The following is a 14,813-nucleotide window of genomic DNA, read 5'->3' on the forward strand; positions in this document are numbered from 1 at the left end:
TAAGTTGCAATATTTAAAAAGCTGCTTTATGTTGTTATGGCAGCTAATTTTCCTTAAATGATTTAAGGAAATGAATACATCTAAAGGGGCTGCACCAAGCTGTTAGAGGATAGCAACATTAAGCTGGACTTCCTTTGCTTTAAACAATCCAATCTCTTATGGGCAGTTCCCCATGACGGATCTTGGAAGTGGCATATTTTGATGCTTGAGAGCGTGTGGAGTGGGAGGGATTAGGGTAGTTTTCTAATGCATTTTTTGGGGGGGTGAACCTTATTTTGCATTTTATTTCGGTTCATTTTCTTCTGTTTTTTGTTTCGTTGTATTGAAGAGGAGAGGAAGCAGGAGGGTTAACACTATCTTACATGTTAATTCCCAGATCAGTTACCATTTGACAAGAATAGGAAAGAGACATGGAACTGTTTCTATCCACCTGGGTAGCCAGACATTTAACATGTGCTCCTCACCATAGCATCAGAGGGTGAAATTTACACCTGGGCAATACTTAAGACTAAGCGATTCAGAGGCTTTGTGCTGGTCGTCTGCCCGGGGAGGGCATCAGCCTGAATGTGTACCAATAAAATCCATCAATGCTATAGTGGAAAGGCCCACGTGTGATCTCATTTTCTCCCTCTGAGGCAACTGGCAACTCTTCCCTGCTTCCCTTCTTCCCAGCCCCTTGCTTATTGTCAGTTCATGCAAATATTAACTGGCTCAGAGGGACTAGCAGTAAAGCACTCCTCCAGGAAAAGAGTAGTCCCACCACGTATAATTTAGAGCTAGAAGACAGTCTGGCTCTGAGCATTGGCAGCCCCGAATGACGTCAGAACTCCTTAGGATGAGGCCCAAGCTAAAGAAATATTTTTATCCAAAGGCAATTTCATTTTACTGCTACTGACCTCAGCTAGTAACACAACGGATACGGACACTATCTAGTGAGCTCTCTCCACCCAGCTTCCCTGTTAGACTCAAGGACCTCTTTATCCCTGGGAGAAACAGTCTTCTCTGATGATGCAGCTTGCAAGCCCGCTGCATCAGGCTGGGAGAGAGTCTGGTTGCTCTTTGGGGTGGAAAAAGGAGAGGGAGAATAGACTCTGCCTGGCCAGCTTCTTCCTTTACTATTATTCTTTTTGATTTGTGCTGCTGTAGCAGTGAGGAGACTCCCATCACAGGCAAGAACCTGGTTGTGCTAGGTACCCCACAAACACCGAATTCAAAGGTGGATCCCCCCTCAAAAAGCTCACAATCTAAATAAGTTCTTCTTGCAGTGGAATTCCACTCCAGGGTACCACCCTTCTTCACAAACTGAGGCCCCCTTCGTGGCTACTTACCTAGCTTATCCTGAAGCCATTCCTATACTGACGTCGTTGTTAGTTGCTATTTTGGGCATGGGGTGCACTGGCAAGCCAGGGGGTTAGAGGGAGAAGCTAGCACTAGGATTGACAACCCAAGAGTAGCAGTCCCTCTGTCTTGTGAGGTGCCAAGCCATGCCGTTGTGTACGTACACACACACACACACACACACACGGAAAAAGAAAAACCTCAGTTTATGTGAAAGAAGCACACCTAATCCGCAAAATGGAAAGCATAATTATCAAATTAATATCAGGAATTTCACACAGCAAACAACGTCTATGAAATCCCCTCATATTTCCCAGAGTGTGCCTAGAATCATTTCTTTTTTTCCCCACCCCGTCTCCATCTTTGTTCAGTGGTTTTTCTTAGGTTGCGTGTTCAATAATCCTTCTCCACTTGGATGTCAAACATTCAATAACTGTCTGCCTTCCTCCTCCTCCTCTTCCCTACATTCCCTGCAATGCATCTCCTCTGATTAGCAGAGATTTCATTTCACTCGGCTTCTCTGACCGAGCCTGTGTGTGTGTTTATGGAATATTTACAAATATTATTTCCCTCCTGCCCATACGCTACATAGCAACGCCTACCAGACCTCTGGATTAACATCAGTACCACTTGGTAATTCAATTTCAGGGGCCTGCTGTTTTGAATCCAGCTCAAGACATCAAGAGAGCTGCTCAATTGAATATGGGCCCTGCGTTCGGCACTATTCCATATATAATCTGCGCTGAACTTATTTTCACTTGCTCTCTCCACTCGAACGTTCCCAATGACAAACAACACTTAAAATGTTCCCTGACGACATGCAGCGGAGGTGTTGTTTGCTTGGTTCCCTTTTTAAAGGTTTGCCACAGGCTCTGTCCAAGTCAGAATTGCCAGCTGCCTGCAGCAGCCCGCAGGCTCTGCCTATGCAATGCAATGCTCTCCCTTGGGGAAGATGCTTTTCCAGTGTAAATGTCCCCACTCACCGGATTGTTGTACATCTGAACGATGAGCTGTTTTACTCCATGCAGCGTGGGATGAGCCCAGGGAGACGGATCCACCCAGTGTCGGTTTAAATCAAACCCCATCAAGGAGCACCTGTACAAACACACAAAACAGCCATCAGTATGGTCTTCAACTTATATCCATGTCAGACAGAATTAGGTGGAAGTCCTGCTGGTTGGTGAACAGCTCCTCACAAAAAACAGGGCAAGTTCTCTCCAGAGCAGTAGGAGAGATCAGGCAGTGACCTGTCATGACCTGATTGGCAGGATTTCTGTAGCAGCACCTTTGGTGACTCACATTTAAACTTCTTACCCCTTCATATCATTGTTCCCTCAACCTCCCTTTCAGCCAGCCTTGTCCTTTTCCACTTCACCTCCCCAATGTGACCACGTTTCAGCACCAACAATGACAGTCCATTCGCCCACCTAGCCCATGACTGTCTTCCCACGTTCTTCCAAGTACCAGCTATGTCTGCAAGGTTGCGCCTAAGCTGACCCACCATGCTCCTAGCCCATCCTCAGTGAAGCCGTGGCTCAGGAAATTCCTTAAGCACATGGAAGTCAAAGGACATTAAGAGGGTGCTTGAGTGTTTCATGGAATCGGGATGGACGAAAAGAAAGCCCAATCCTATTTACTTTATCATGCCATGAAATACTGAGCAGATCAACCATGTACTCTTATTAATGTGAGATCATATATGCTACGTCTGACTCCTCTTCTTTCCCTGCTGACTCGTATTCCTCTTGGTACTTCGTGGTCTAATTTCGAGTCTGATACTGTCCCCCTTACTCAGGTTGAGTTATATCTTCCTCTCAAAAAGTCCCTCTAAAGTCATCCAGACTACTGGCAGAGTGAGGTACTTCTGAACACAAGGAAGGGACGCAGAATGAGCCCCACAGGTTGTAAACTCTTCAGGGCAGGGATCACGTCTGCTGTCCACATTAGGTGTCATCTACCCCACTTTTGGGCATCAAGTGCAACATACAGTTGTCCCCTTGGCAGAGCAAGATCTGACCAGTGGATATGGTTCAGCAATGCAGGAATCACACTGATTCTCAACAGAAACAACAACAGACAACCCCAGGCAAAGATACAATTTTTCCTATATATAAAACTAAACAATACAATCAAACTTGCTACTAAGCCTTAAAGCTTCTTGAGACGTAAAGAGCTTTAGTTGATCCCCAAGCTATTGTGTGAAGGCCTGTTGTATCTTAATCTTTTAAATACACCTATGCAAACAATAGAGATTTGCTCTAGTAATGTCGTTTAACAAAAATCTGAAGAATCTAGGAGTTAGGACTTTACATGTAATAGGCAAAAATGAAAGGAAAATACCCAACATCCTAAATGCTGAGCCAAAGCACAGGCTTGGATAGAAACACAAAATGCAAAACTTAGAAGAGTAAAATGTGGGGTTGAAACTACAAAATTAAACTCAACACTGGAACTGGTCAGAAATCTTCCAACAGAACAGAGTTCGGCAAGAATGTATCGATTCTGTCAAAAATTTTGACAGACCAGGCAAGCAGCCAATCAATTGGCAGGTGGGGTCTCCTGGCTCCAGCTTCCCACCTCTCAGGCACCCCATCAGGGCAGGGTTTGTGGGAAGGCAGCAGAATGATTGCCCCCAGGTGGTCACCTGGGAAGTCAGGAGCAGGGCCGGCACCAGGGTTTCTGCCGTCCCAAGCGGGGGGGGGGGGGGGGGGGGGGGAAAGCCGATCGGCGGTTCTTTGGCGGCAACTCAATTGCGTCGCTCCATTCTTTTGTGGAAGTTCGGCGGTGGGTCCTTCGCTCCCTCTCTTCCCCTTTGGCGGCACTTCGGCGGCAGCTCAAAGAGGAAGAGAGGGACTGAGGGACCCGCCACCGAAGATCCGGACGGGCTGCTCCAATAGCGGACGGAGTGCCACCCCTTTGTATTGGCCGTCCCAAGCACCTGCTTCCTTAGCTGGTGCCTGGAGCCGGCCCTGGTCAGGAGGCCAGTTCCCCTGGTTACTCAGGAAGTCAGGTAGCTGGTTCCCTGCCTGGCCAGTTCCCCAGGCTGCCCACCTAAAGATCAGGTGGATGGCTGGGCTACCTGACCATTTTGTCACCTTGGCAGCTGGGGAGCCCGGCAGCCTGCTCTTCTGCAAAACAAAACAGATTTGTTTCATTTCACGAGGAACAAAAAAAAACAAAAAACAAAAAGAGAGAGAGAAAAATCTTTGATTTTTTTGCAGAACAGAAAACCCCATTCCTGCTCAGCTCCTCTCACAATGCCTGCTTCTGACCTCACTGGCACTGGCATAAATCAGGAATATCGCCACGGAAAAGTAAATGGTGTAGAACTGGTAAGAGCTCAGAATCACGCTAACCGCCTTTTCGTTTTGCAAACTCAGAAACCTTCATGCTCACAATGAATTTTCTTGCTGTTTGGCAAACCACGCTAGGACACAGCATGCGGACTCCACAGGACGTCTTTTGTAGGAGCTCAGTGCCAGAAATCGCATCGCCTGCATGACTAGACCAGCTCATTTACATTTAAACATATTTTAAAGTAGTAATATCCCAGAAAGCAAACAAATTTTGATTCCACCCTGTTCACTTTCCACGGTCATCTGATCAGGCTATAGAGCACAAAAAAACCCAAACAACTAAGTGCAAACAGGAATTGCAAATTGACGTTTGCTCAGTATTTGTTAGTTACATAACTCATCCAACCAGGGAACAGAAACAATTATGCATAATTTCTGTAACTAACCAACACAAGGCAAATTTCCTATGAATCATTCTTTATGATGAATTTCAGGATCTATATTATGCAACAAATAAATGTGAGAATGCACCAACATTTCAGAAACAAAAACTAGAAGCAAATGTTGACAAGTTATTCAGTTGGGATGATCCTCCCAGCATTACTTAATATGATCCCAGACTAATTTCCAAATATCATTTAGTCAGTCTATGATATCGCTGTATCTCACCTCTATTGAAGCAACAATTAATTTACTCTTTGATATGGGCATTAGTATGTCTTTCCAGTTTTGGAGCAGTGTTCAGTTTTCTTTTTATCTTTTTTAAAATCTTTTTTTCTTATTTTCTTACAGACTAATTTGCATTCATAGTGTTTTCTTTATTCATCTCTTGCACACTTGTGCCATCTCCACGGAAACAAAGTTGTTTTCCTTGGCACATCAGATTTGATTATTGATCTTATTTCAGGTAAAACAGTCTCCCAAAACTCATGCATAACCGGACATGGACAAAGCATATGGTGAGAGGATCCTGCATGACTTTTATAGATCCATACTCAATGGGGACCACATGCTGAAAGAAATCTTTCCTGAACCCCTCTTTTAGGGTTCAAAAACTTTCCCAACCTCACCAAGCTCAACATCAGAAGCAAGCTCCCCAGAGACCCGGACACACCAACTTAACCGATCCAGACCCTGCCAGAACAACAGATGTAAAACCTGTAGACATATTTCCACTGCTACGATGATCAACACCCCACCCCAACAATTCACCTTTCAAGATCCATGGGTCTAGCGCATGCTTATCACACAATGTGGTATACCTCATCCAGTGCACTAAATACCCCAATAACAAATATGTGGGTGAAACTAATCACTACACTATCAAAGGAACTCACACTGAAAAATGATGAGACACAAATACACCATTATCACCTGCTGGTGAACACTTTTCACAAAAAGTGATCACTCTGATTTGAGCAGGGGGTTGTACTAGATGACCTCCTGAGGTCTCTTCCAACCCTAATCTTCTGTAATTCTATATCCGACCTATTAGTCTTCATCTTCAAAGGAAACCTGCACAGTATCATCAAAAAGGTGAACGGGGGAGTTTAAATTCATAACTTTGCTAAACACTGAAAATCATCGACTGAACAGAGACACTGGAATTATGGTTTATTTCAACAATCTATAAACCCATTAATTTCTCTCCTCTGCCCCAGGTTCCCCCTTACCCCCCCGAATGATCAGAGAGGTGTTAACAGGTCACTTCACCTTGAATGGTCCCTTGAAATATGTGTTAACTCCTAATGCTAAACAATCTGTTCTACCTTGTATTTAGCTGTGACACTCTGAGTGTGTTTCCCACACCTGAAGGAGAGCTCTGTGTAAACTCGAAAGCTTGTCTCTCTCACCAACAGAAGTTAGTCCAATAAAAGATATTACCTCACCTGCCTTGTCTCTCTTTTACAGATCTTGCATTCATGATACTCTTTTACTCCCAGGTAATGCAGTCTCTCTTGTGTCCAATATATCCTCTGCAACAGTTTCAACTGGGTAGTTTCCCATTTGCATCTTGCATTCCTTTGTAAATTCCCTCTCCACAGCCTAGACCAGTTTGTTTCCAAGTACACGTTGCTTGGTGCTTCCATTCGTTAACTGGTTGACTGCTGTCTCAGGTACCCCGTGCATAACTGAGAAATAATAATAATACTACCACCTACCTCTTATACAGTGCTTTTCATCAGCAGATCTCAAAGCACTTTACAAAGGAGGTTAGTATCATTATCCCCTTTGTACAGGTAGGGAAAGTGAGGCAGAGGAGGTGGAGTGACTTGCTGAAGGTCACCCAGGGAATAGAACTGAGGTCTCCCAAGTTCTAGACCATTGTTCTATCCACTAGCCCACACTGCTTCAAAACACCAACCCTGCAATGGGAAAAGAACTGTGTTCCACTATACCATACCACACTTTGAAGATTTAGGGCCAGATATTTCATTCTTTAGTCACACTGGTGAGTACTATGATGAGTGCCATTGGTTTCAGTGCCAACTACTCATGTGAGTACTCACCAGTGTCACATAGAGCTCCACAATCTGGCCCATAAAGATTGCAAAATGGTGGGTGGTATATTATACAGCAGTGGTGTGTTTATATTTACAGGAAATAAACTAAAACATTCAGTACAAAACCAACCCTAAAGAGAGAGGGAAACTGAGAAAAGCGGAAGGAGAAAAGTTACATTTGAAGATGAGCTTTGAAATGAGACCTGGGGCTGAGCAATACAGAATGATGTACCAGATTGAGAGAGCTGCCTTGCATTCAAAAAACAGTGAGGCTGCAGGAAGGATGGAAAATTCAGGTAAGTGAAGGAAGTAGAGAGAAACAAGCTCCGTGAGGATGGTTGGAGCAAACCGATGAAAGGTTTTAAAAACAAAGTGGGTAATTTTGAACTAGAGACTGAAATGGATTGGGATGTTGGTGCAAGTGATTCCGAATTAAGGCGGAGGCGGTTGCATGTTTTGGTGTGTATAAAGGAGGAAAGCAGCATTCTGTCTTGGCCACCAGATCCTGCTGATCATTCACAATGGGAAATCCCAACCTCCTTTTATGACACCACTTTCACCTCCATGGAAACCAACCGTTATGTCTTTATGAACTTTCTGAGCAATCAGCAATTGCTGTTGATCATCCATATTAACATAATTTAAAAACATTCAAATGTCAGACACTTGCAAATTCAGACTGTGTTGGTTTAGGCTACACTGAACATGGTATGTTTCTGTTCCATGACTGGATGAGCACAACTCTCAGAATCAGGTTTCTGCTGCAGATACTTGGGCTTATGAATTAGAAATTGAGTTCCATTAAGATTCTCCAATATTCACCTGAAATTCGCTATTTTGGCAAACATTTCTGCTACTAAACCACCATAAAGAGGTGCAAATCCAATCAAAGCAAATTAGTTCCAATACTGAAATGGAAACTAACTGAAAATGTTTGCAGTCCCCATCTCTCTCGACTTCAAGAAGTTACCAGCCCACCTTGACAAAAGCAAAGAAGCTCAAACTAGCATCTAAACTGCTAGGAGGTTTCTGTTCAGATCATTACCTAACATTCTGAGATTCACCCAAAACTGGTTTGAAATATCCCTTGCCTACATGCTTTAGCAAACCACTTCTAGTTTCTTGCTAGAATTGAGAAGGGTTTAGTGACGTGGCCAATGCTGGGCCATAAAAATGTTAAGGCTGCTTATGTTTCTTTCAGGTTGTGCCTTTCCTTTCAAGAACCTCCAAGTTACAGAAATCTCCAGGACCTCCGACTTTCCGTTTGCTTTGATTCTTCCTTTCCCCACACTACATTTTCCTTCCCTGCACCTACTATGCTCCTGAATCTCTCGCTAACAGACCTTTTCCCACAAGGTGAGATATGGTTAATAATGGAGTAAAGGAGTTAAAGCAATCCTTTTTCATGGCATATGATTTATTACAAAGAGAACCGTACACACTTCCCTTTGGCTTTGTTGGTTCATTGGATCAGTACCGGGTGAATCTGCAGATAATACCGCACACAAAGCCTGTAAGTTCAAATCCGCAAATGGCACTACGGGTCAGGGTTAGGATCTGAAATTGAAAACGGGTAGGAGGCAGGGGAGGAGATGCAGCATACTTTTTTCCCAGGCATATGCAATAAAAAGAGTTGAGACCGAGGGTAATTGGTCTCTATTGTTGCTCGTCTTCGAGGCAAGAGTCATAGGAACTGCTGGGAGACTGCGGTCTGCAATAGTCACTGTGCACAACAAGAGAGTGAATGCAAGGAAAAGAAATTGAATACTTGCTTCTTATAATGAAAATATCATTTTAAACCTGTTAGACTCATGACATTTTACAAATCAAATTTTCACCTGCCATCACTGGAGAAGCTGGGGTCTTCATTAGTGTGCATTTCACCATTTGGGTCCTTGGGGGGTTGTGATTTATGCATTTGCCTATTATTCATAAAAGGGGATTCGTTCAGGCCGACATGTTTTAAGGCAATTACGTAGCGAGACAGCTATGGTTTCAGCTACAGCCATAGAAGGGTGAGTTTTGGTTTTGGTTTTTTGGCAACATTTTGCATGTGTAATTTACAATCCTGGAAACCCTCACAAAAGGCTATTTAATATCACCACTGCAGTGTATACTCCTGCCAGAACACAAGTGGACACACAGAACAGCATTAACTCCCAAAGGCCACATGGTGGAGTAGATGTTTGCAGAATGAGCTTTACACTGTGTAGAGACATAGTTTTAAATAGTACATGATGGTTAGAGATCTGTTTCGCTATTTTCTATGTAAACAGTGTTAAATAAGAATAAACACAAAGGGATATTTTCTTCTTCTGACAAACACATGCATTTCCCATAGCTGGTAACAGGCATCACAGACACGTGCACCCAGGAGAAAACGGGTAGAATTCCCCTCTCCGATCTGCAAAGCACATCTCCGTTCAGAGATTCTACTCTCCCTACATACACTGAGTTCTCAGTGATGTCAATAGGATTTCTGTGCATGTAGCAAAAGCAGAATATTGGAGGCAAGGTCCATTACAAGGACAGGAAAATCTTGACCCATGATTTCATAAAAAATCTGAGAAGCAAGATGCAAAAGATATGCTAGTCCCCAGGGACAAGTGCAGGATTGCTCCTTACAGTTTATTCTCCAGTGCTTTGTCCAGTCTGATTTTCAATTTTTCAAGTGATGGGACTTCCTTTGGGAGACTATTGCACAATCCAACAGAACTCACTGCTAGGACGCTTATATCATGGTTACAGGGCTAGCTGACCTCTATCCCCCTACCATTCTCCCTGAGGGATTGTCTAAATGAACCATTAGTCTGTGGCAAGCTGTGGTGTGAATGTCCCCCATGATAGCCCACCATGGTTCCTGTGCACCCTGCTGATGCGCATGAACAGTTCATTAGAATGCTTTGATCTAGCCCTCTTTGAAACTGGACTAGCTCAAAGCACATCGATGACCAGTTAATGCCCGTCAGTAGAGTGCATAGGAATAGTTAGATCATAGCAGGCTAGTGTGGAGTAGAGTCACAGCATGGCTTGCAGCAGTTCTAGTTGTTCATGTAGAGAAGCCCTGAGTGCACCTCCTCAGGGATCTGGCCTCATGCCTTTACCTTTCCTGGGGTGGCAATCTACAATTCTCCCACTCTTAGACCCCGTCCTGGGCTGCAGTTACAGCTACACATTAAAAAAAAAAAAAAAACATAGTAAGAAAGCCAAAAAAGTGCGACCGTGGCTAAACAACAAAGTAAAAGAAGCAGTGAGAGGCAAAAAGGCATCCTTTAAAAAGTGGAAGTTAAATCTTAATGAAGAAAATAGAAAGGAGCATAAACTCTGGCAAATGAAGTGCAAAAAATATAATTAGGAAGGCCAAAACAGAATTTGAAGAACAGCTAGCCAAAGACTCCAAAAGTAATAGCAATTTTTTTTTAAAGTACATCAGAAGTAGGAAGCCTGCTAAACAACCAGTGGGGCCACTGGACAATCGAGAGGCTAAAGGAGCACTCAAGGATGAAAAGGCCATTGCGGAGAAACTAAATGAATTCTTTTCATCAGTCTTCACAGTTGAGGATGTGAGAGAGATTCCTAAACCTGAGCCATTCTTTTTAGGTGACAAATCTGAGGAACTGTCCCAGATTGAGGTGTCATTAAAGGAGGCTTTGAAACAAATTAATAAACTAAACAGTAATAAGTCACCATGACGAGATGGTATTCACTGAAGAGTTCTGAAGGAACTCAAATGTGAAATGGCAGGACTACTAACTGTCATCTGTAACCTATCATTTCAATCAGCTTCTGTACCAAATGACTGGAGGATAGCTAATGTGACGCCAATTTTTAAAAAGTGATCCAGAGGTGACCCCGGCAGTTACAGGCCTGTAAGCCTGACCTCAGTACTGGGCAAACTGGTTGAAACTATAGTAAAGAACAAAATTGTCAGACACATAGATGAACATAATTTGCTGGGGAATAGTCAACATGGTTTTTGTAAAGGGAAATCATGCCTCACCAATCTACTAGAATTCTTTGAGGGGGTCAACAAGCATGTGGACAAGGGGGATTCAGTGGCTATAGTGTATTTAAATTTTCAGAAAGCCTTTGACAAGGTCCCTCACCAAAGGCTCTTAAGTAAAGTAAGCAGTCATGGGATAAGAGGGAAGGTTCTCTCTTGGATCGGTAACTGGTTAAAAGACAGGAAACAAAGGGTAGGAATAAATGATCAGTTTTCAGAATGGAGAGAGGTAAATAATGGTGTCCCCCAGGGGTCTGTACTGGGCCCAATCCTATTTAACATATTCATAAATGATCTGGGAAAAGGGGTAAACAGTGAGGTGGCAAAATTTGCAGATGATACAAAACTACTCAAGATAGTTAAGTCCTAGGCAGACTGCGAAGAGCTACCAAAGGATCTCTCAAAATTGGATGACTGGGCAAGAAAATGGCAGATGAAATTCAATGTTGATAAATGCAAAGTAATGCACATTGGAAAACATAATCCCAACTATACGTATAAAATGATGGGGTTTAAATTAGCTGTTACCGCTCAAGAAAGAGATCTTGGAGTCATTGTGGATAGTTATCTGAAAACATCCACTCAACGTGCAGTGGCAGTCAAAAAAAGCTAACAGAATGCTGGGAAACATTAAGAAAGGGATATATAATAAGACAGAAAATATCATATTGCCTCTATATAAATCCATGGTACGCCCACAACTTGAATACTGCATGCAGATGTGGTTGCCCCATCTCAAAAACGATATATTGGACTTGGAAAAGGTTCAGAAATGGGCCACAAAAATGATTAGGGGTATGGAATGGCTGCCGTATGAGGAGAGATTAAGAAGACTGGGATTTCTCAGCTTGGATAAGAGACTAATAAGGAGGGATATGATATAGGTCTATAAAATCATGATTGGTGTAGAGAAAGTATATAAGGAAGTGTTATTTATGCCTTCACATAACACAAGAACTAGGGGTCACCAAATGAAATTAATAGGCAGCAGGTTTAAAGCAAACAAAAGGAAGTATGTTTTCACACAATGCACAGTCGATCTATGGAACTCCTTGCCAGAGGATGTTGTTGTGACATTGCAGTCTATATGGTTTTATAAAAATATGCTAGTGAGTGAATATAATGTAACTGGAATATGCTTCATGTAAAAGGTCTCTTGTAAGTTATCATTACAAAGCTTATAATCTACTGAGTGTGATCATCCTATTTGTATAAATGTACCACTCTTGTATCTGAAACTAGAAATATGAAATATAACTTTGAGGGCCTATTGTAATTATGCAAAGTGTGGGCCATTAATGGTGGTTTGAAATCTTGATGACTCCCATTAACCAGGACAATTGTCTGCAGATGGCTGTGTTTACCTGTAAGTCTTCCTGTATACGTGTGCTGGCAAGTGGGCAATGAAGTCTTGCAGTGACATGTGATCATGTCACCTGAACTGGAATCCATCTTTAACCTGGTGTCTTTCCATTGAGAAGGAGGGGGTGGGAACCCAGAGGGACAAAGGATTCCTGCCTTATGCAAAAGATATATAAAGAGGTGGAAGAGAACAAAGGAGGAGAGGAGCCATCATGAAGAATCCCCTAGCTACCACCTGAGCTGCAACAAGAGCTGTACCAGGGGAAAGAATTGTGCCCAGGCCTGGAAGGTGTCCAGTCTGAGGAAAAAACTTACTAAAGCATCTCTGAGGGTGAGATTGTCTGTATTCAGTTTGATTAGACATAGATTTGCGCATTTTATTTTATTTTGCTTGGTGACTTACTTTGTTCTGTGTGTTACTACTTGGAACCACTTAAATCCTACTTTCTGTATTTAATAAAATCACTTTTTCCTTATTAATTAACTCAAAGTATGTATTAATACCTGGGGGAGCAAACAACTGTGCATATCTCTCTATTAGTGTTATAGAGGGCAAACAATTCATGAGTTTACCCTGCATAAGCTTTATACAGGGTAAAACGGATTTATTTGGGTTTAGACCCCATTGGGAGTTGGGCATCTGAGTGTTAAAGACAGGAACACTTCTGTTAGCTGCTTTCAGGTAAACCTGCAACTTTGGGGCAAGTAATCCAGACCCTGGGTCTTTGCTGGAGCAGAAAGGAGTGTCTGGCTCAGCAAGACAGGCTGCTGGGGCCCCGAGCTGGCAGGGAAGGCAGGGGTAGAAGTAGTCTTGGCACATCAGGTGGCAGCTCCCAGGGGGTTTCTGTGATCCAACCCGTCACAGTTGTGAAGGCCAAGACTATAACAGGGTTCAAAAAAGAGCTAGACAAATTCATGGAGGATAGGTCCATCAATGACTATTAGCCAGGATGCGCAGGGATGGTGTCCCTAGCCTCTGTTTGCCAGAGGCTGGGGCACCTGGCATTGGCCATGGTCGGAAGACAGGATACTGGGCTGGATGGACCTTTGGTCTGACCCAGTATGGCCGTTCTTATGTACGGTATTCTATGTATCTGCTACGCTTACCCAGCAGGTCCAACTGAGTTCAAACACTTGCAGTTCTTCCCTTTGGGAGTACGTGACCAGTGGTGAATAGAACCACCAGACAGCATTCTTAAAGCAAAGTATGTTTCTTTAACAACAGGACAAATCATTTAGAGGAAAGGGATTTTAAAACAATAAACAGTCTTCATGCATGTCTGCCTTACCATCTCCTGATGATAACCCTTGTAGAACAATATTCTTCAGACACCCCAGTGGGTCCTGGGTGTCAGTCTGGCTCTCCCAAACAACTACATCCTTCTCAAGAGAGAGATCCTTTCGAAACTGCCAGAGTTCCTTTGTTCTTCTGCTTTCCTGGGCTTTGGACCTTCTGGACACAACTAGATTTGCAGGTTGGCTGGGGAGAAGGTAACATCTTCACAACCAACAGTTTGGGTATTGTCCCATAATACCACTCAAGTGTTTTCTGAGTGTGGCTTACCTTGAACCTCTCTTTAGCTTCCTGCTTGTTTTTCTTATAAAGCTCTAGTCAACTAACCCAACATATGCTTATAGTAAACACCCCAATAACCAAGTGAACATAGAGCGTTCATAAATTATTACAGAGCAGCTCAAAATGTGTCACACTGATATTCACCTAACATTTCCCTTTTAATATTTCACCCAATTACTATTAGTGAGATCAACTTGTATACCTATACCTACTTGGTATTTATATCCTCCAAGCCTATGGACAGGGTAACCATGTCAGCAGTAGATGACTAGGTGAGGCACTATACAAAACTTGAAGAAAGAGTACTTGGATCTTGCTGTAGCATCTATTACACACAAACATTAAAAACATTATTAAGGTTCACAGTCAAGCGCTCAGAAGTTAGGAAATGACACAATTAAGCTTGTCTGGGCAACCTTAATTCAGCCCCCTGGTGCCTATGCAGTCTTTAAGTAAAGGAGCACATATCATTGTTTCCATAGGATGCCTGATTCATTCAATACACAGAATGGACAGATCTCATGTAATGAGCAGCTCGTCTATAATTTGTGTTCTCCTCACTCAGTGTGAATCCCCTGGCCTTATTTACGACACACCATTTAAACCCTCCTCTGAAGAGAGAATGATTAATTTCCTTAGTTTCACAACACCCCTGAGAGGTGAGGGGATGGCATTCCCCCATTTGATAGGTTGGGAGCTGAGTCAGAGAGACATTAGGGACAAAAGTATCCACC

General features: G+C 43.0%; 1 protein-coding gene across 1 annotated transcript in view; it reads right to left on the reverse strand.

Annotated features, from left to right (window-relative positions):
• AGBL4 (AGBL carboxypeptidase 4) overlaps window positions 1–14,813 on the reverse strand; it is a 1,406,728-nt gene that overhangs the window by 216,829 nt on the left and 1,175,086 nt on the right. Inside the window, exon 9 of the mRNA XM_065409275.1 lies at window positions 2,322–2,433. Within this exon, the coding sequence (XP_065265347.1) occupies window positions 2,322–2,433 (112 nt within the window). The remainder of the gene's footprint in view (window positions 1–2,321; window positions 2,434–14,813) is intronic.

The sequence above is a fragment of the Emys orbicularis genome, chromosome 8 (genome assembly GCF_028017835.1).
Source record: "Emys orbicularis isolate rEmyOrb1 chromosome 8, rEmyOrb1.hap1, whole genome shotgun sequence".
Lineage (NCBI taxonomy): Eukaryota > Metazoa > Chordata > Testudines > Emydidae > Emys > Emys orbicularis.